The following is a 21,517-nucleotide window of genomic DNA, read 5'->3' on the forward strand; positions in this document are numbered from 1 at the left end:
TGCGTTCCTATGGTCAAAAAAAGTCCAAACAAAGCCAAATTTGGTACAACAACAGTTTATTAACTGCTCTTTAAAGTCACACATACTGTAAAGAGCAGTTCAAAAATTGAAGGGAAAATAAATTAACTTTATAAACAAAACATGTCTTTGTTTTTAGACAAAGGAAACAAAGTCGCGAGACGTTTTCGTCTTGCGAAACAAGCCCATAGGGAAATTCGTCTTGCGAGGCAAATCGAAAACGGAAAAACCTTTCGTCTAGCGAGTTTTTTGTCTTGCGAGGCATTCGTCTTGCGAGGTACCACTGTACAACGGGACGCGGGTGGCGCTGTGGGTAAAACCTCAGCGCCTAGGACTTGCCGATCGCATGGTCGGCGGTTCGAATCCCCGCGGCGGGGTGCGCTCCCATCCTTCGGTCCCAGCGCCTGCCAACCTAGCAGTTCGAAAGCACCCCCGGGTGCAAGTAGATAAATAGCAGGAGGGTAAACGGCGTTTCCGTGTGCTGCGCTGGCTCGCCAGATGCAGCTTGTCACGCTGGCCACGTGACCCGGAAGTGTCTGTGAGATGAGCGTACAACCCTAGAGTCTGGCAAGACTGGCCCGAATGGGCAGGGGTACCTTTACCTTTACAACCTGAGCCTAGGATGGAGCGGTTCATAGCATTAACACCCCAAGAGGGTCTTGTTTCTCCCATAGCCACAGCCTTGGATTCAAACAGAAACCAGACATGGCTTTTTCTTCCAGCCTGCAGCTTCTCCCTCTAGGTCACATCACAGCAAACTCTGCCCTCAAAACTCCTGCTAAGAGATGGAGGAGGGGCCGATCCATTTGCCATCTGCCACAGAGCCCCCCTTTACTTGAGAGAGCCAGTGTGGTGTAGTGGTTAAGAACAGTAGACTTGTAATCTGGGGAACCGGGTTCGCGTCTCTGCTCCTCCACATGCAGCTGCTGGGTGACCTTGGGCCAGTCATACTTCTTTGAAGTCTCTCAGCCCCACTCACCTCACAGAGTGTTTGTTGTGGGGGAGGAAGGGAAAGGAGAATGTTAGCCGCTTTGAGACTCCTTAAAGGGAGTGAAAGGCGGGATATCAAATCCAAACTCTTCTTCTTCTTCTCTTAATGGCCCATCAACCGTTCCTTTTGTTCTCCTAATGGCCCATCACCCAGGCTGGCCTGACTATTTCAGCAATTGAATCCTTGCTGGGTCCAGGAATTAGAAGGGGGCCCAAGCATTCAGCCTATAACCCCCCACAAAAAAACCCCTCATAAGAGTACATTTATCCAACAGTTGCAGGAGGTCCACAGACCCTGAAAGTCAGCAGGGCTTTGCAAGGCAAAGGACCAAAAGTAGTAATGACACTTTTGAATTTAATTATCCAGACGAGCAAATGGAAGAAATGCTCACTGAAATATGACCAGGGCACAAATAATGAGTCAATAATGAGCAGGGTTTGAGAAAGGAAGAAATGTCTGCAGATTTCACAAAGACCTAGACACTCCCTTTCTAAAGTCTTGCACTGCTGCAAGCATAGGGATTCTTCGGGAATGGATTTTTCTTTCTCTATTTTAATCACTTTGCCTAGCAATAATGACTTATTACCATTTATAAAAAGCTGTTTTAACACTGTGCATCACTGAATGTCAGCTGTACAGCATGTAAAGGTCCCTGAGACCTGTCCAAAGACTATTAAATATCTTTTTAAAAAGCAAACTGGCCAAAGGCCACAGCATGTGTATTTTAGCTTAAGCCAAGGTAATGGAAAAACTAGTTACTAGACCGATTGGATCTAGCAACATGAAATGTATATAGGGCAGCTTGTCAAGACTGGAGATGATAATCATACTGAGTGAACTTTTAAATTGCCCATGAAAAACATCTACAAAACATTTCTAAAGAATCCAGTACTTGAACTGTCAGAGACAGGGCAGTGGACTGATTAAGTAGTTCTTCCGCTTATTTTACAAACTGTTACAGCTTCTTTCTTGTTACTAGTAAGAATCCCCTTTCCCTTTAGAGGAATTATTAAACCACAACAGCAGTGAAGATAAAAACAGTATTTATTTTATTCAATTACTACCAATGGATTTATTCAGTGTAATGAGCTCATTAAAATGAAAACTACTATCAACTAGGTTCTCATCAGTAATTATTCTACTATAAAAGGATTACAACATAAATGATGTGAAAAATTTGTTTTGTTCTTTTTAAAAAATAGAGACACAAAAAAGCATTGCTAAAGAGGCTTAGCCAGATATTTACATCTTTTGAAATTGGTTTTGAAGTGGAAGAAACTTTTGTAAGTCAAACTGTTTCATAAAACCACTGAGATGCTATCTGAATATTGTTAAAATGGTTGATACTGGCAACTCCTATTATCCACTGTCCAGAAACTTAACCGTCTCTTCTGCCTACTTCCCCATTTCCTTCCTTCTCCAACTTGCCCCTCAACCCACTAAGAATCCCCGACTCACTCTGCCTTGATATAGTATTGAATTCGCCTCAACATTTCTCCTACAGTCCATTTCCATTCTCTTCTAACCGATCATCTGTTACAAACTGGCGTCTGGACTTCTGCAATCCACTAAAATTCCCCTCACTGAATCTTCCATTGATCCAATCTGAAAGGTCTCTTCTCCTGGACATTTTTGCTGCCTCAGATAAAACTGATCATCCTCTGCTCCTCAGTTCCTCCATACTTAAGCTTCCTTCTTACTTTTCAACTCACTCATTAGAAAATGCTCCCTCTCCTCTACCTTCCTGCTATCCATTGGGTTTTGTTCCTGCCCCCCCGCCCGCTGCTTTCTTTCTCCATTTTTCTAACCTTCTCAAACGCCACCATTTTCAGTGCTACCTGAATGACGTTACTTCACACCAGCATGAGGACTTGGCATCCTACAGCAGCTACTTAGAAGGCCGTATTGGCGCTAACACCTGCCCTGGGTCTTCCTGCAATGGCTGACCGCTGGGTTCAGTAGTCACTAGTTAAATGTCCCACAATGCACTGGTGTGGCACAAAGTCAAAGATTCTTATGGCATAAGCAGGAAATGTACATGGTGGCTCTCCATCAGCCTTGGAGTGCTGTTGCCACCACTGCTGCCGGGTAACCTCAAGGGAGGCTCTCCAGCCTCTCACTGTGAGCCCTCTGAAACCTAGAATTGACCCTGCCTCCAAAACATTCCGCTCTGCATCTAGTCCTACAACTCAAACTGCCCACCTGATATTTTTTCTTGGGCGTATTCAAACAAACACTCAAATTTAGTATATGCCAGAACACTGAACCTGTTGTCTTCTTGCCTTAGTCTTCTTCCTCCTAATCCCTACCCATATTCATTGACAATGTCGCTATGCAGGGAAGAAGCCTTAACATTTACCTCCCTGGTCTCCATATTCAAGTGTTCTATGGTCATCCCCTGTGGGTAATTGGTTCCTTTATCTCAGTGCTATGTTCTGAAAAAAGAGGCGCCAGAACTCACCATGAACACCTCCCTCATTATCTTAGAATGGCAATGGTGGCCAATTGAGAGGTGCTGGAACTCACCTGAGAGGTGCCGAAACTGAGTTTTGGTGAGTTCCGGCTGGGGGGAAAAAGCCTTGCCTTATTTTACTAATAAGTTATATTTCTGTAATTTACAGTAAGGTGCCTGCAAGGTAGTTTGGAAACTATAGTTGGTTTAAGACATGGCTTTCAGGCTGTTGAGAAGGGAGAGGGAATCAGTACCTACTGCATTGTTTTCTGAAAGGCATACTATACATACCTAAGTAAATGGGGAGAAAGATCAATAAGAAGGCTAGGGTCAGAAAAATCAGAACTGAACACAGTTGTCGAAACCTCAGCATGGAGACTTTTAAAACATCTCATCACAACAACAGTTTTGTTGTTTGGTGTAAACGTTCATGCACAGACTATCTGACAAGACCCACTAGGTTTATAAAATCATCATCACTGACAGACATGAAACCAGATTTGCCTTTTTTTTTTAGGTCAGGGCAACTTTAACAACTACATTCCTTTTAACCTAAAAGAAATCAAGGCAGAAGGAAGAACTATTTGCCAGCAATGGGAGAAGGAATTATTGGTGATCTGCAAGCAATTATATACATTACTGACAGGAGAAATATTGCTTCTCATATATCATATAGAAAAGGAATAGCTGAAGTCCACTGTCTCGGGATTTTCTTCCATTCCCCCTCAGAGCCTAAACTTGCTGACTTTAAAGGAAATTTCAAGAAAAACAGGGCTATGGGAAAGAAATTCTAATACATTCACAGCAGAAAAATGGGCCAAAGTATGTTGAAAGCTATAGACAGTTTCAAGGTAATAAACATGGATAATACCAGATGATATCCTGCTAAGCCGTACTCAAGACTAAAAGGTAAAGGGACCCCTGACCATTAGGTCCAGTCGTGGCCGACTCTGGGGTTGCGGCGCTCATCTCGTTTTACTGGCCGAGGGAGCCGGCGTACAGTTTCTGGGTCATGTGGCATGACTAAGCCGCTTCTGGTGAACCAGAGCAGCACACAGAAACGCTGTTTACCTTCCCGCCGGAGCGGTACCTATTTATGTACTTGCACTTTGACGTGCTTTCAAACTGCTAGGTTGGCAGGAGCAGGGACCGAACAACGGGAGCTCACCCCGTCACGGGGATTCGAACCACCAGCCTTCTGATCGGCAAGTCCTAGGCTCTGTGGTTTAACCCACAGCACCACCCGGGTCCCAATACTAGACTAGATCCACTAAAAATCAACAGACTGAAGTCTACTTGCTTCAATGGCCTTAAGTCTACTCTGTGTATGGGTAGTGCTAGGTATCACCCACTGGTTTTTCAGTTCTTCCATAAGAAGCAGAACTGAAAAAGCACCAGAATAATTTAAAAATAACAAGAAGAATTACGGTTACTTCAAAATGGGGAAATTTCTGCCTCCAAACTGTGAAAAATGGCTTCCTAGAATTCTGAAGCCTTGTACAAGACCATGAAGACAATTACAGCTGGTTTCAAGATGAATACTTTAAAAACCTTTTACTGTGATGTGAAGTGCTGTTATTGGTGCTTGAACATGTTTTGCATTCATGATCTGTTGATGGGAAGAAAGATCAGTAGAAAGGTCGCATCCACACCATACAGTTGAAGCACTTATGCCACTTTAAGAGTCATGGCTTCCCTCAAAGGATCCTGGGAACTGTAGTTTGTTAAGACTACTGACAGTTGTTAAGAGGCCCGTAACAAACTATAACCCCCAGGAGGTTTCTTTGGGAGAAGCCATGACTCTTAAAAGTGGCATAGAGTGCTTTAAATGTATGGTGTGGGTGAGCACTACATTTTAGACCTCTAAAATGCAACTTGCATCAGTAGTTTTGTTTTCCTCAGCTGACAACTTACTTCAACAGCATCCATTTCTCAACTAAACAAGGGTTATGTGGCCATCAACACCAGAATGTAGTGCAGGGTAAAAGGCTCTTCATCCTCTTCTTTCCAACGTGAACAACAGAGGCTTTGGCAACCCCTTGTGTGCATAGAGAACCCCTTACAGAAACTCTGTTGTTACAGTGGCATTTGCTGGTGGTATCTCCTTAATTGGGAGTAAGCACCTGAAATTCATAAGGAGGACATGGTTTTTGAGATCAAAGGCTATGGCCAAGGCTCAGGCAGGAAGTTCCTGGGCTGTCTTGTCACCTCTACCTATCCCGAGGGACAATCTGGATTGGAATACAGAACTTTCACATGTTCCTCTGAGAATCAGGACGCACTATTGGTTTAAAAAAAGCACACAAAGAAAGAAAACTCAATTGTATGTTCTGTTAACAGAGCTCCTTTGTTAAGGGGAGGTTTTCATAATCTCATGCAAGTCAGTACTAAAAGCAAGTGAGAGGTAAGGCTTAAGTGCCTCATGAAGAAAAGATAAATTGGGGACAATCAACATATCATAAGCTAATTTCATCACTCAAGTAACTGCAAATGTTTAAATAAAGTATTTGCTTTATGAGAGTGAAAGAAATGCTATTATGTACCATCAAATTTTCTATAGTATATATATATTTTAATTCACAGCTCTTTGTGTAATACAATTGACAGTAATTGTCACAGGTGCCCTTCTGTTTAGAAGGTGGAATTTTCAGTCTGAATGACATTTATGTAGACAGTAGTAGATAGGTAGCCGTGTTGGTCTGCCATAGTCAAAATAAAAAAATTCCTTCCAGTAGCACCTTAAAGACCAACTAAGTTAGTTCTTGGTATGAGCTTTCGTGTGCATGTGTGTGTATCTGAAGAAGTGTGCATGCACACGAAAGCTCATACCAAGAACTAACTTAGTTGGTCTTTAAGGTGCTACTGGAAGGAATTTTTTTTATTTTTATTTATGTAGACAGGCATTAAAACACACACACTCCCAAAACTTATTAATGAATTTTGCAGTGGCGGCAATAGATTGTGTCCTGTTCCATTTGAGGAGTTTATAATCTTTCCTGAACTTTGTTACTTTGTGCTCTGGGGATTTATTTTTCAAGATACAAGCTTTTATTTTCCTCCCCCCACATTGGTTTCCATGAGAATAAGACCAAATAATCCAATCTGGTAGTGACAAAAACACTCAGACACAAAGTCATTCAGAAACCCCCCCCCCAGGTACTTTCCTAAGCAGCTGCTGGATAAGAGCTGTAGCAAGTAGAAAAAGGGTAAAAAGTAAGAAAAGAAAACTGAATGAGAGCAGTTATGCAAGGCCAAAGTAGGAATCAAAGTAATTGTTGAGGTATAGAAATCCCATTAAACTTTGTCTTAGCTCCACTGCAATTCTGTTCATGCAAACCTGATATTAATTGTGGAGCATTTTCCAGTTCAAAACTGTTGATGCATCTTCACATTTTATAATATTGTTCCAGAGCTCTGTGAATTCTGTCTCTCCTCCTAAGTCAACAGCCGGGGTGATAAGAAAACTTGAAAAAAGTAATACAATGCAATACCTCTCTCGCTCTTCAGAGCCATTCTCATCTTTATGTGTTTTCCCATTGCCAACTCATGCTGAACAGTCACCACTCTTTCCATCTGCTTTAGGTAGTCATTCATGCCCACTGATATGAGCAATATTTAAAATCCCCCCCCCATTCCTCCTCTCAGACCTATGTCTACCTGCACTTCAATCAGCCAATACACCTTAGCATAAAAATACATCAATGCAGATTCAGGTAATAATACTACAATTTTTTATAGCTAATGAAAATCAGAATACACCTCTCCAGGGATTTCAGAAAGGAATCTTTCCCAACTCTCCCTGAAGATGCCAGATATTGAACCCAGCACTTTTTGCATACTAAGTACATGCTCCACCACTGAGCTATATCTTTTCCTCTCATTCAGGTACTCCACAAGCATTCCTACCATTTGGATCATCCTGAGACCTGAAAGGCACAGCTGTAAAATCAAAACATTCAACATAAATGTAATTCTGATCTCCTCCATTCATCACCTTGGAAATAACTGCTATGTAAACTGTTCGGCTAGCTCTGCCTCAGTTTCAAAGTTTTGCAAAGAAGCAAAGCTTACTTGCAGTAGTGTTCCATGAATGGCATTCTGTCGTACGCAGAGATCTGTGCAGTCCGGAAGTCCAGCCAACAAAGACGATACAGTCTGTGGGACCTGGTTTACCATAATAAAGGGGACCAAGGCGCGACCAGCCAACTCACGGGAACGATACACAGGAGAGTGACCACATCTGGTAGGGGGGAGAGGAGAGGCAGAATTTGTTAGAGCTCACCCATATACACAGCATATTAACACAAACAGGCAATTCAAAATTGGGGGGGGGGGAGCCTTTTCTAGAATTTATAAAATGCATATTGCACAAAAGGATGCTTGAAGAATTCAAGTTCTGCGAATTCAAATGCAACATGGTGCGCTCCCCGCCATGTACAGATGAGAGCACAACTCTCCTTGAGATTTTGCACTTTATGAGAATTTACGCAACATAGCTTAAACAACATATTCAAAAGGGTTAAACACAAAGGGTCAGCGCATGTTTTACAGTGTGTCCATGAGACAAAGCACATGTGCAAATATATATATATTTACTACTGCACTTTTCTGTTGTGAACTGCCCTGAGATCTATGGATGAAGGGCAGTATACAAATTTAATAAATAAAATGACTATTGTTTTCATTTCAAAAATCACAGATTACTGTTTTAAAAAAAAACAACCAACAGATTAATGCAGAAAAAGGACAGAATGGGTTTATGAATGAGTGTATGTGAAATTACCCTGAACTGGAAATAGACTTATACATTCATCCTTTAACTGCACACTAGAGACGAACATACAGCACTTTTCCCTATAAAGAGATTAAAACGGCAGCTTTGCATGGAACAAAGAAAGTAACTTTTTTATATAAAAAAAATGCTTCTTATTTTCATTCTTTTGGCCCATCAAATGATGAGGCTACTTGAGGAGATGCAGGGGCTCTCTTTGACAACAACAATAAATACAGCCTTTCGTGTCATCAGCCCAGCGCTGTGGAATACTCTGCCAATAGAGATTCAGCAGACGCCTTCTGTGCCAACTTTTAAATGCCTGCTGAAAACTCTCCTATTCCACCAGGCCAAGGCAGCCAATTAAGAATACATCTTTCGACAGCAGCTAACCGATGTCCAGCTTTTAAATTTTTTAATATTGTTTTATGTTCTATTGCGAACCACTTTGATTCCCCCCCCCAAATGAACAGAAGCACATACCTCTCACCATGTAAACGAACAAGCTGCTTATCTGCATGCCACTGCTCCCTGTAATGTGAAAAGTGCCCCCCCCCCGGCTGAGTTGTCCATAGGACTCACATGAAGGCTGTCAGCAGACTAGGAGTCATTTGGCAAAGGTTTACTCTACAAAAACTTGGGTGCGCTTCTAGGAAAAGCAGACAATGATCTGACAACTGTCAGTTCCCAACCGTACTCCTAAATAGTGAATGATTTCAGTGTACAAGATCTATCCGCCCCAATAATAATAATAATAATAATAATAATAATAATAATAATAAGTTTTCCCAGCCACTCTGGGCAGCTCCCAATCGAGTATTAAAAACAATACAGCATAAAATATTAAAAACTTCCCTAAACAGGGCTGCCTTCAGATGTCTTTTAAAAATAGGATAGTTGCTTATTTCCTTGACATCTGATGGGAGGGCATTCCACAGGGCGGGCGCCACTACTAAAAAGGCCTTCTGTCTGGTTCCCTGTAACCTCACTTCTCGCAATGAGGGGTTAACTACCAGAAGGCCCTCGGCGCTAGATATCAGTGTCCAGGCTGAACAATGGGGGTGGAGACGCTCCTTCAGGTATACAGGACAGAGGCCGTTTACGGCTTTAAAGCAGTGAGTTATCATCAATTTGAAGGGACAGGGTCCTGGCAAGGAATTGTGCATGACAGTGTCATGGACTGACTTTCAGCTGCACCCTCCTGCATTCTCAGCCAGGAGTTCCCAGAGGAAAAACTGTCGCTGAGTGGTTAAGTGAGGTAGTAAAAGATTTCAGTTTCCTTGCTTCAGGTCCTCCTCCACAAGGATAACTCTCCCTTTAACTAGGCAAGAGGGTGATTCCTGCGGTCCCACATCTGCAATTGTCCTAGGTTTCAAATGAAGGGAAAATGACAACGCGACTCTTTTTGTAATCATTCTGCATAAATCATAGCCCCTTTCTGCTGAAAGCCAACCTTTTCTGTCTGTATGTCTACATAGTAAATACTGAGGGATCCTCTCATCATTTGAATTCTGGGGGCACATTTTGCTTCCAAAATTTGTGCTAATGGTTCTACAGGTTCAGAGCTATGCAAATTCCAGAAACGCAGTCTTCCCAACGGTGAAGCCTACACTCCCAAAGCAGCATGAGTAGAAAACCAAAGTATGGATGATACCCGAGTAAGTCATACTGAGGGTAGAGCTACTGAAATGAATGAACTTAAATTAGTAGGTTTTCTCCAGGTTTGACTCAGTAGGTATCACCCTAACATAGCTTGCATTGGAAACAAACTGGAATTAAGATGCTGAACTAAAGAATCAGATCTGTGTTGCAAAATATACTTTCCCCAACTTATTTATTGGCTTATGCATAGAGGCAAAATCTTTAAAACTGTATTTCTAGAAGAAGGAAGCAAGCAGTTTAGTAGTAGGAAGGATTCAAATAAATGAGAATGCTTTACTGCAACGCAATGCAAAATAATTTGTCTGCAAACGCTCCCATGTTTGTGCTACACCATGCCTTATTTAAATTGAACAAACTCTTGTGTATAAGTGTTTCTTTTCAAATACAATTAACCCTGACACAGTTGCAGATGTTTAGCTTCTAATTAGCAGTAACGGCACACTCAAGAATGCCCCTCTTTTTCCTCGCAATCTTTTACAAATGATGATTTCCCAAAGGAATCTGGCATCAATTCAAGAGAAAGAATGGAAAATGGGAACGCTGCCAATGTTGTGACTGCCAGATATTTTGTGAAAAGGTACTTTCCAAAAACATGATTCAGAGGCCTTTTTTTCTCATCCAACTCTAGAACTGCATTCCATTTTGATTTAATTGCATTAGTTCTAGTAACATAATCAAATGCAGATTACAGCCAAACACTTAAGGAGCTTGCCTTATTCTGTGGTCATTTTAAACAGAAGTCTAAGCATTTAGAAACTCGCAATTGTTTATTATATCATGGCAAACAATATAGATGTATGTGTACATAATGCACATAATATATTAGGCTAAAATAAAATCCCAAAACCATACTTGTTGTGGCAAACACAAGGATATGTAGAACAGCGCTTTACCTTTCACACATACTGCCTCTTCCAAACACCAGATTAATATTCATATCAGTGACTGAAAAATAAGTGTATCTTCATTCTCCCCACACACCCATGTATTTTTTGTTCACCATGAATTGAATTAAAGGGCTAGCTTTTGCCAGCAATTGCAGTTATTGAAGCAACACTGCATATTTTTACTTATGTAAATTCCCATTCATTCAGAAAGATTCTGGAAAGGCAAGGAGATTCTCCTTACACACAGAGGTCAAATTGGACTGGCTCCTTCTTCCCACCCTAGGAAGAGCTGCTATCCCAGATATACAGGCTAGCCTCTATATTTCTGGGAGAAAGCTCCCCCCCAATAAAAAACCAATCCATTTCCATTTGAATATAGTTGCTTCCTAAAGCCACAACTTTAAAACCTATGAAAAATAGTCTTGGTGGGCAGACAAGTGACTGAAGAAGGAACAGGGAGAAGAAACCTTTCCCTACTCCAAATTAGCCAATACATTCCCTCTCTCTCTCCATAGGATTTCCGGTTTAGATTTACGTTTCATAGATGAGGGAAGGGTCACTGACAAGGGCGGGAACAAAGAACCAGGACAGAGAAAGCAAGCTAGATGGGAGTTAGCCAGGATGCAACTAAATTGTAAGGAACTCTGGGTTGATTTGAGCAGAGGATCTAACTACCTGGTCATCAGAAAGGTCGGAAAGCCAGCTACAAGCTTGAAGACACAGCAACATACCACCAACAAGGTTTGTTTCAACAGCTTATTGGTGAACCTCCTGCCTGGATGTTTCATACACCTCAGGGTTGTGGATTTGAGCCCCACGTTGAGCAGGGGGTTGGACCAGATGATCCTCGCGGTCCCTCCCAACTCCAAAATTCTATGATTTATCAAATGTGGTTCATCAAAATGTAAAAATGCTTGATGCTGCTTATTTCAACACAAAAAGGATACAGGTCTTAAGATTCAGATTGTGGCTCCTGCCGTAAAATTTTGGCTTCACTTAACAGGGGTGGGGAATCCCATTTCCTTCCCTTCAAAGAATCCCACCCTTTAATTGCTACTGTATGTCACTCAACCATTACCTGTTGTCAGGACATTTACTGAGCACAAATTTATGGAAGAAAACTGGAAAGAGAAAGGAGCCGAAACACAATGGTCCAGCAGATGTAAACAAGTCATAAAACCCCAGGTTGGAGTGCCAGTTCTTGCTTCCTTGTTATTGAAATCACAAGGAAGCCCTTGAACAATACTGTATCTGATCCTGGACTTCCTGTCTATAAGAAAAATACTGTTTCCTCCTGGCAGTTCACAATAAACATGGGAAATCGTTTGACTTGTCAAATAAAGTCTCCCAAGATTAAAAAGTGCTGGTGGCAATCAAGCTAACTTAACTATGTTTGCATATATATTATAAAATGAAACATACTTCCTTCAAGATAAAAAATAAACAGTCCTCCAGCAATAAGTCTGGATTTAACAAGCAGGATTACAATGAAAGCGGTCTGTGATCTCTCTTCTCACTTGAGTCTGAGTGGTGCTGGGGTCGCTTCAGATTAATCTGAAGGGATTTGCTTTTTGATAGCGAATAAACAAAGCAAAATATACAAGCTGTATCATGCAACAGCTGGAAAATCTTGGAGTGAAACCATAAATTTTATTATTCAAATAAGCACTCTCAGTGTTTGAGCTTTAAGTATTTAACCTTTGCATAGTCAGAACGAACTTTAAAACTATGACACGCCTGACCGTTACAAAAAGCCAAAGTATATTGAAGTGAAGGCTTTCCTGAAACTCTGGCAACCCTGAATAATGTTTTTGCTGGCAGGGGGGGAAAGTGTTTGCTGTTTTCCTTTTATACTTCCCTGCTTGGGAAATCTAATTTAGAGAAAGATAATTGTGTCATAAGTGATTCAAGGGAACTGAAATGCACTCTGTAAAAATTTCTGTAACACACTTTTATTTATGGTAGATTTGTGTATGGCATGTTAGGGGACGGGTAATACCTCTAGTGGGGGACATGCCGTGCTTCTTTTAGATTAGTTTGTCCAACTTTTGTCTCCAGCCTACACTCAGCTCTCACCTGTGGCTCTTAGAAGCTGTCAGCAACAGCGGCCATACCCGGGAACGGCTTTGACTGGCTGGCTAAACTAGGTGAGGGTTGCCGATAGGTCTCAAACCCGCCAGTAGTTAGGGAATTCCCCTGCATGTGAAGATAGGCTCCGGTGGATTGAGGGTCCAACAGTCAAGAAGGTGGTTTCTGCACATGTTGCAGAGGGAACTGAGGGTCAAAAGGGGCTTGTCAACCTGAGAAGGTTATCCATCTAGGAAAACACTGATCCTAAACCTTTGCTTCCTTGCAGCTATACTCATCCGTGAGAAAGGCTTCAGGAGCAAACTCTGAGGAAGATCTGTATCCACTTCCTTGCGAGACACCTTTGGGAGAAGGAAAGGCTAAGGAGTGAAGCCTAAACAAACCAGAGTAGAGTCCCTTAGACAGTTGGATGGCACCTTGTATGCCAAATATCTTGCTCTGCTTTCCTTTGGACCACATCAGTGAGGCCGAGAGGCGGGGGTCTTGCTGTCTGGCCAGCCCAGGACCTCCATATACACTGTCCAGGCTTGCACCCCAGAGAGGTCACTTCGCTGCTGCTTCCACAGCAAAAACAACACAGAGGCAGCAGTTATGAGTTACTGGTCTCTGCAGCCACAGCAGGCACTGTGATTCCCCAGCCGTTTGACTTCACCCCCAGAGGTGCACTCCACTGTCTCCCGAGACAATGCCAACAACAGCTATGCAAATAATAATAATAATAATAATAATAATAATAATAATAATAATAATAATAATCCATTTATCCACACTACAAAATAGTAACTGACATGTGGATCAAACAGCTGTCCCGGCACTTCTTCTTCTGCCCTTCCTCCTCTTCGTGGCAATGACGGCAGTGACATTTATTTTCTTTTGCAGTCTTTTGAGCAGTGCCAGTGCGCCCCCCCTTACTCTAGGACAGGGGTTGACAAAGTTTTTGCGGCTTGGACTGGTTCAAGGTCCCACAGACGCCATGGTGGGCTGGAGTGCACGCATATGCGTGCACATGCGCAAATGCTCCTTCTGGCATGGAGAAGGTGTGTGCAGCTTCCCATTGGCTGCAGGAGCTTTCTGCAGTCAATGGGAAGCCGGCCAGCATCGCAGAAGGCAGTCCCTGCTCTGCTCCGCTCCAGTTTAGCGCAGCGCATGGGAGCTGACCGAGCGGTCACCGGGAGTCCCCGGGAGGGTGGCAGGGGTCCATGGGCCGGTTAAACGACCCCCATGGGCCGCTTGTGGCCCATGGGCCTTCGGTTGCCAGCCCCTGCTCTAGGAAAGAGGCAAAGAGCCTTGTTGAGTGGAGAGCTGGCTGCCAGTGCCAGGTGTGGAGGCCCCAAAAACACAGGGGATGAGGCAGTTACCCCGCCTGCGGTTGCCCTGGTCATATTTTTCACTTTCTGCTCCATCTTCTCCATGCAGAATGCACCATTACCAGAATTAAAACAAAGAAACAAGAAAGGTCAGCTAATTTGTCTTACACAGGGGGAAACAAAGCAGGTTCTAAGTAGCTCATACTATTGTGAATTCATATCCAAGTAATACGATTCCATGGTAATCAACAATCCCAAGAACTATGCAACTAGTTTCACACTGCAAGGGCTCCTTAGAAGACACTGTGCCACACCATATTGTGGTTCGAGGACCCGACCCCCGCAATGCGAAATGAATACACAAGGACACATGATGTAAGGTTAATGGGCAAGGTAAGGCCACAACTTTATTGATTACAGCAGTGAAAAGGTATTGGCTTAGGCATTGGATCTCTAAAACAAGTGGGTTTATTCACCAGTAGGTGGAGCCTGTTGATGCTAATCCAACTATAGGCTCTCCCCTGATGTCACTGAGGGTCGTGCCATGGCCTCCCGCCAAGCAGGCATCGGACAGAATACACGACCGCCAGATTCCTTTAACAGAATACCCAAAAATTGAACGCATAGGCGATGGCCACACCTAGCCCTTCGACACACCACAACACATTATTCCAATGCCTAACCTACCCACCAATACCACAAAAGTTGTGACGATTGCTACGAGGTAGGCGAAAAAACCAAAAAGCCTAATGCCAAATGGAAAAACTCCTACCAGGCCCCCTGGACAACAAGGGCGACCAACCTAAGGTCCATAGCAAGGCCAATGACCTAAGCCCTAACTCTAAGGGAGTGGAGGGTGGGTGACTCGCGACGAGACGACGGCGAAGAATGAGGCTGGGGAGAGGCTGGCGCCGCAGCAAAAGGCTGCTGAACACGCCCCCTCTGAGGCACCTGGTTGGGTGCCTGCTGAGGGGCGTGGGCACCAGCCAGGTGAGGTGGAGGCAGGGGGCTAACGCCCCCTGCTAGGGGCAGAGCTCGGGCTCCCGCCCAACAACCACTCCCCTCTCTTCCAGGGAGGAGTGTCTTTGTGAACAGCTTTTGAATTTGAATGTGTAAATGTGGCATAAGGGGTCTGTTTCTGAAAGTGGCAGAGGGGGAGATCAAAATTCTCACTGATTTTACATGTCAAGCGCCAGAACCTAGCAAGGCCAAGTAGCTGCTGGGGCACATCAACAGCCCCTGAGCAAAACCAGACTCAGTCCAATCCCCAATCCATCAGTGTACTCATGCTCCTCTATTCTCTGTAAGAATATTTTAAACCAACCTTTATCCTTTTTTGTATTTCTTGTACATTGCTTAAACACTTTGCAGTTAAGCAGCAGATACACACACAAACACACAAAAACAAAAGTGATCTATAAATGTAATTAATTAATTAATTAATTAATTAAAAATTAATAAAAGACCAGCAGAAACACAGGATAAAGGATCAGGAATCAATAATTAGTAGCTAGGGAATGGGGAGGGCTTCTTGCCTGGGATTGAGTTTTATAAGACACTTGTCTTGGAAAGGCCAGCTAAAATACGACACCTCTCCCCCCAATAGCTAAAGGTGGCCTTGTTGCATTTACTTGATGCCTAGAAGTTATGACTTAATACTTTCATCTACAGATGTAGCAGAAATTAAATGTTCTCAGTGACATTTTGTGCTATTTATCTTCCAACACGAACTACTAAATAAAACATTTGCTTTCAGCAGCACGTGACCAAAGAACAAAACTCAATAAATTTAGATCCACAACTTGCGAAATTATTTCCAGCGCATTTCTGCTGCCTCAGCTACCCTTTGCAAATATTCGGTCTTGTGCAAACCAGCAATTGAGTTGGCAGCATGCCACGCATAACAATCAGCAACTTCTATAAGAAAGCCCCATAATAATTCGGACGCCCTTCAAAACGTTCACTTAAAGCACTAACTAATAGCACAAGTAAAAGACCAATCATTGGGAAAGTAGGTAACATATGTTTAAAATACAAAAAGAATCCATGAAGGCTGTGTGGACATACAAATCTTCCTTATCAGACTTCTGATCTAGGCAAAATATTCTCTACCATGGAGGACAGCAACTCTGTCAATGATCCTTTTGACTGGAATTGCTACAACCTCCCCAGGGAGTCTGCTCCATGGTCAAAAAGCCATTACTACCAAAAAGTTCTTCCTGACTTTTAGTTGGAATCTCCTTTCTTGTAACTTGAAACCATTAATTTGGGTCCTAGCCTCCGAAGCAGGAGAAAACAAGCTTGCTTCCATGTGGCAGCCCTTTAGATATTGAAGATGGCTATTGTATCTCCTCTCACTAGTCACAACATGGCTACCATGGGGAAGGTCACAGCAAAACACAACATGGCTGCTGTGAGGGGCCATGGCATAACAGTTTTGTTTAGATAATCAGATGATCTGAGAGGACACATTCATCACAGTCTAATCTTGCACCATCAGAAATACTATATTTTAATTAATACATTTGTGAGCATTTTTCAAACTTCTTAATATGACAAAATCTCTACCAGTTAACAGACAAAAGTTCTTCACCAGTTCACATCTTTTATTTGCTTAAAATAGCTGTTAGTGGCAGAACGTGGCAGTCTTTGGCCCAGTAAGCACAGTGGTACCTCGGGTTACATACGCTTCAGGTTACAGACTCTACTAACCCAGAACTAGTACCTCAGGTTAAGAACTTTGCTTCAGGATGAGAACAGAAATTGTGCTCTGGCGGCAGCAGGAGGCCCCATCAGCTAAAGTAGTGCTTCAGGTTAAGAACAGTTTCAGGTTAAGAACGGACCTCCAGAACGAATTAAGTACTTAACCCGAGGTACCACTGTATAAAATAAAACTCTTTCAGTCTGAGGCCCCACCCTCCAGTCAGGCCTGAGTATGATTGATTGATTGATTTCTCACACACGCTCCATATCCATACAGACATTCAAAATATCCAGAACACAGTGGATTTATAATACTGATACGAAGTTCAGTTCTGACCATAAAGCAATTTTAGACGCCCGCTCCCCTCATTAACAAAATGTGGTGTCTCTCCTGCCCAGAAAAACACTGTCTTAAGTGTAAGGCAGTGTCCCTAGTCTCAAAAAAGAAAAGAAAAAGTCTATTTGCAAAGTTTATCATAATGAAAAGCCTCATTTTCCTTTTCACTCCAGATCAGCTTTTCAACAACTGTAGGTTTCGCTTCTGAGACTGATAGGAATTTGGCTGTTATTTGAAGTGGTCATTTAACAAGCGAGCTGAAACGGAGCCACTCCTAAGCCCACTTGTGTATAACATTTCTAAGAAAAGTTATCTCAGCGAGATGAAAAGCTGCACTCCCCACCCCCACCCCTCGCATGTGTGTGTATATAGATTTATACACCCTAGAGAAATATTTTCCCATCATATTTCAGAGCCATCATCAAGCCTGCTGGGATTTTCTATTTCAACTAGATGTTTATTGTATTTTACAGATGCAGTTTTTCCAACCCACAATGACTTCAGCTAGCTTTGCGTAGCAATTTGTTGAAGCCACATGGGGTTCATTACAAATTCTTCTTTTCTAACCATTTAGCAAATATTCCTCCAAATAAAGAATGATTCTGCCAACTTGAAGCCATTTAGAAAATAACACGAAACCAGAAAGACTGCTTGCTAGTCATAGCAATATTTTATCTTGGTGTCACCAAATGGAGATGGGTGAGAAACAGCGTGAGAAACTGATTAACTGGTTAAAAAACAATGGTTACAGAGAAAACACTTTTTCTTCCGGAGATCCCTTGTTTTTTTCTGACTTCGGTTGCAATCATGCACCACACTTACCAATGCCTAACTCCATAGACACTGGGGAATTGGGCAAAACAGGGGGAAGGAGCTGAAAATGCCACCCCCAACCACCACTTGAACAGGGTAGTCCAATTTCCGGTTGAGTCCAGACCCAATTGTTGGTGGCTTTTCTAAACACATTCCTTTCCCTTCACTTCCATTTATGCTTCCTCTTATACTAGTGTGAAGACCTAATGGCTTGGTTTGCATGTTGCACTATCAATCAATCAATCAATGTATTTATTGTGTATAGCCACACTTAGTATGGCTATACACAATAAAAACTATGGTTTAGCATACGTGCAAGCGTGTGAGCTCCCCAAAAAGAGGTTGTAGGGGCTTTGCTCCTCTATGGTTGTTCTATTGCTCTGCTGAGCTAAGCCATAGTTTGGCTCCCCCCAGACAAACCACAAGCTTTGAACTATAGTATAAAACGATAAAACGAACTGAAAGATGTGAAACTTAAGACGACGCTTCCTCCCTCGGCGCCGTCAACCCTAAATCATACCTCATACCTTAGGAATTTGTCTGTACCTACCTATCAGCGTTTATTTGCCAAAGCCAGACTAAATGTATTTCCCTCAGAAGTTCTAAATGGCAGACTGAGAGGCATCAATAGGTTTTGTTTATGTTCCCAGGACATCGTTTGTATGAAGCATATCCTACTGCATTGTGGACAATATGAGCAAGCAAGGGATCAACTCACCAAACCCTTACTGGAAAATTTGCCGGGAAAATCCGAAGCCTCCCATATTAAATATCTTTTGGAAGACAGGTCAAATAATATTACACTGGCCGTGGGAACCTTTTCCCCCCCGGAGGTTATAAGAAACAAAGATCATTTTACCCTAGATAAAACAAAATGACTGCCTTGGTTTCTTCCATCTGTCTGTCTGGCCATTTTAACTGTATCTAGTTTTGAAATTGTTTTATGGGTCTTTGGACCGCAATAAAGTTTTGATTTGATAAACTATAGGACAAATGTTGGTTAAAGCTTGGAGCAGCCTTTCTCAAGCTGTGGGTCCCCAAATGTTGTTGAACTACAACTCCCATCACCCCTAGCTAGCAAGCCCAGAGCTCAGCGATGATGGGAGTTGTAGTCCAACAACATCTGGGGACCCACAGGTTGACAACTGCTGAGAGAGAGCTAAACCACAAGCCCAGCTTGGGATGATGCAACATCCCATGAGAAGGAGCAAAGAAGCAAAATTTTTCCTGGAGCGCACAGAGTCATGAAAGACATGGTTTAGCTTAGAATGATGTAATACCCAGAACAAAGTTGAATAGCTCAGTCCTCCAGCACACATTAAAAGTAAACCATAAACCTTTTAACTCTATACAGAGGCGGTAATCTGTAACCTCTGAGTGTATTATTTATTTTTATTTTATTTATTTAGATTAAATTTGTACACTGCCCTTGATCCACAGATCTCAGGGCAGTTCATAACATAAATATACAAGATAAAAAACAAACCTAGCATTATTACCTCTCAGTGACAGGAAATGGACTTTCTTTCTCTTCCCACCCACTGTTCCAGAAAGATTGCTTTGAAATTCACCCAGATTTGAAAAACAGCTTGCCATCTAGCACATGTCATGATGCCCAAGGTTAAATTTAAAACGCTAGGATTAACTCAGAACTCATTAAAAGTGCATTCTTCATTAATGGAGTGCTGCAAGTTCATAGTCTTGAATTTATGTATTCATCCTTGCAACAACAACAAAGTGGGGATAATTGTGGGTGAATAATTAAGATATATTTTTTTAAAAAAGTATGCAGCATCGTAATAAATCTAGCATTTAGGAGGGAAGGCACAATTATAAAATTAACCATTCTAGAGCATTTGAGAGCTGCAATCCTGTACCCACTTCTTGGGGAATAAGTCCCATTAAACTCACTGGGACTTGCTTCTAAATAAGAACATATAGGATCTGCCTGCATATCATTAGTACTGTGGTCTCACTATTCTGGAATATTAGCTTCCATAATCCAATATTAGGAAAGAGAGATACCGCTGAAATTTGTCCCCCCCCCCTCCAAAAAAAGTGCCAGTACTTCCTTTATTGTCGTTTCCAACACAGACTATCACCTTAGCCTAGAAGGTGCATGGAGCCTTTCCCAGAAGTCAGAACCTCTTACAGTTACATAGGCAAGAGACCTGCTAGAGCAGTTCCGCAGTATGGAATGAACCCACCTCCATCTCTAAGTACCGCAGGTGCAACTGGTAATGCAAAACCAGTAACTGATTTTGTAACTATAATATGCTTAGCTGGTGCTGCAAGTGCATTTTCCCATAAGCACTACAGATGAAAGCAGAGAGGAGGAAGTGCACAGAATAGGCATCACAGAGCGAATCAATTAGCTAGTTTTTTAGCTGAAGCAAATCAAAAGAGCTATGGGGAGGGGGGGAAATCAGTTAATGACAAGGAGGCACATTAAATACAGGCATGCGTAATATCGGAAACAACTCTTCTGTATACATAATACCAAGCACATTAGAAATGCATTGTGTCTTCTACCTATCAAAAAAAGTGATTCTATTTTTAGGCAGCTCAAGGGCAATGCTGTTTGAACATCTCTCAAGGTAAGATATGGATTGCTTTACCGAGCAAATAAGCAGGTGACTTGCAACACCCAAACCCACAGACATTACTATTCGGATTTGTATTTCCACCAATATTGACAAGAGTTATTAATTTCAAGATTTAAAAAAAAGTTTCAGGCATAACATCATGTTATTTAAAACTGTTCATTAAATATTGGCCCAGTCACACCTCAAAGTCTATTTTGATATGAGACTCTCAACACTCTTAACAGCTAGAGCTTTTTAAAGAAGGAAGGAATTCCTTCTAATTTACTAAGCTACAAAATATTTATAGAAATCATTCCATTGTCTTTCTTACATCTTTTACAGCCTCAAAAGCCTGAAAATAATTAGCAGGGTTCTGGTTTTTACAATTTTATCTTTATATTGTACTTAATAAAAAGTGGCATATTTGACTTCAAACCCAAAACTGCACATGCTAAATTTGGCCTGGTAAAAAGGGGTGGCGTTGGGGGGTGGGACAAAGAACATCATAAATATTTACAATCTATTGCTACAGAGGCAACACTTGGGCATTGCACTCACTGCTTACAGAATCACAGAATTGTAGAGTTGGAAGGAACCCAAAGAATCATCTAGTCAAACACTTTGCAGTGCAGGAATCACAGGTAAATGATCCCTGCCTTGTTAGAAGGTCCTGCCCAGTAAGTAGCAGCAAAAGTATTAGGCCCTGTCCACCACAGAGCAGAATTCTCTTAGCTTTGCTTGAAAAGTTTTGGCAAAAATCTTAGTGCTTCCTACTAATCTGCCAAGTTTCCCAATTAAACACAGAGAGAATGATTACGGCGCAGTCTTATCAATGCCTTTTTCAATCAAAAGTTATTTATGTTCTGAACTCGAATTCCTACTGACATCTGAAAGAAGGAAAAA

The 21,517-nt window shown here is 42.1% G+C and overlaps 1 protein-coding gene across 3 annotated transcripts in view; it reads right to left on the minus strand.

Moving 5' to 3' along the window:
* THADA (THADA armadillo repeat containing) overlaps positions 1–21,517 on the minus strand; it is a 166,733-nt gene that overhangs the window by 61,811 nt on the left and 83,405 nt on the right. For all 3 annotated transcript variants that reach the window (XM_081185941.1, XM_081185943.1, XM_081185942.1), the window contains exon 29: positions 7,533–7,701. In XM_081185941.1, coding sequence (XP_081042067.1) covers positions 7,533–7,701 — 169 coding nt within the window. The remainder of the gene's footprint in view (positions 1–7,532; positions 7,702–21,517) is intronic.

The sequence above is a fragment of the Podarcis bocagei genome (genome assembly GCF_964188305.1).
Source record: "Podarcis bocagei genome assembly, chromosome: 3".
Taxonomy (NCBI): Eukaryota; Metazoa; Chordata; class Lepidosauria; order Squamata; family Lacertidae; genus Podarcis; species Podarcis bocagei.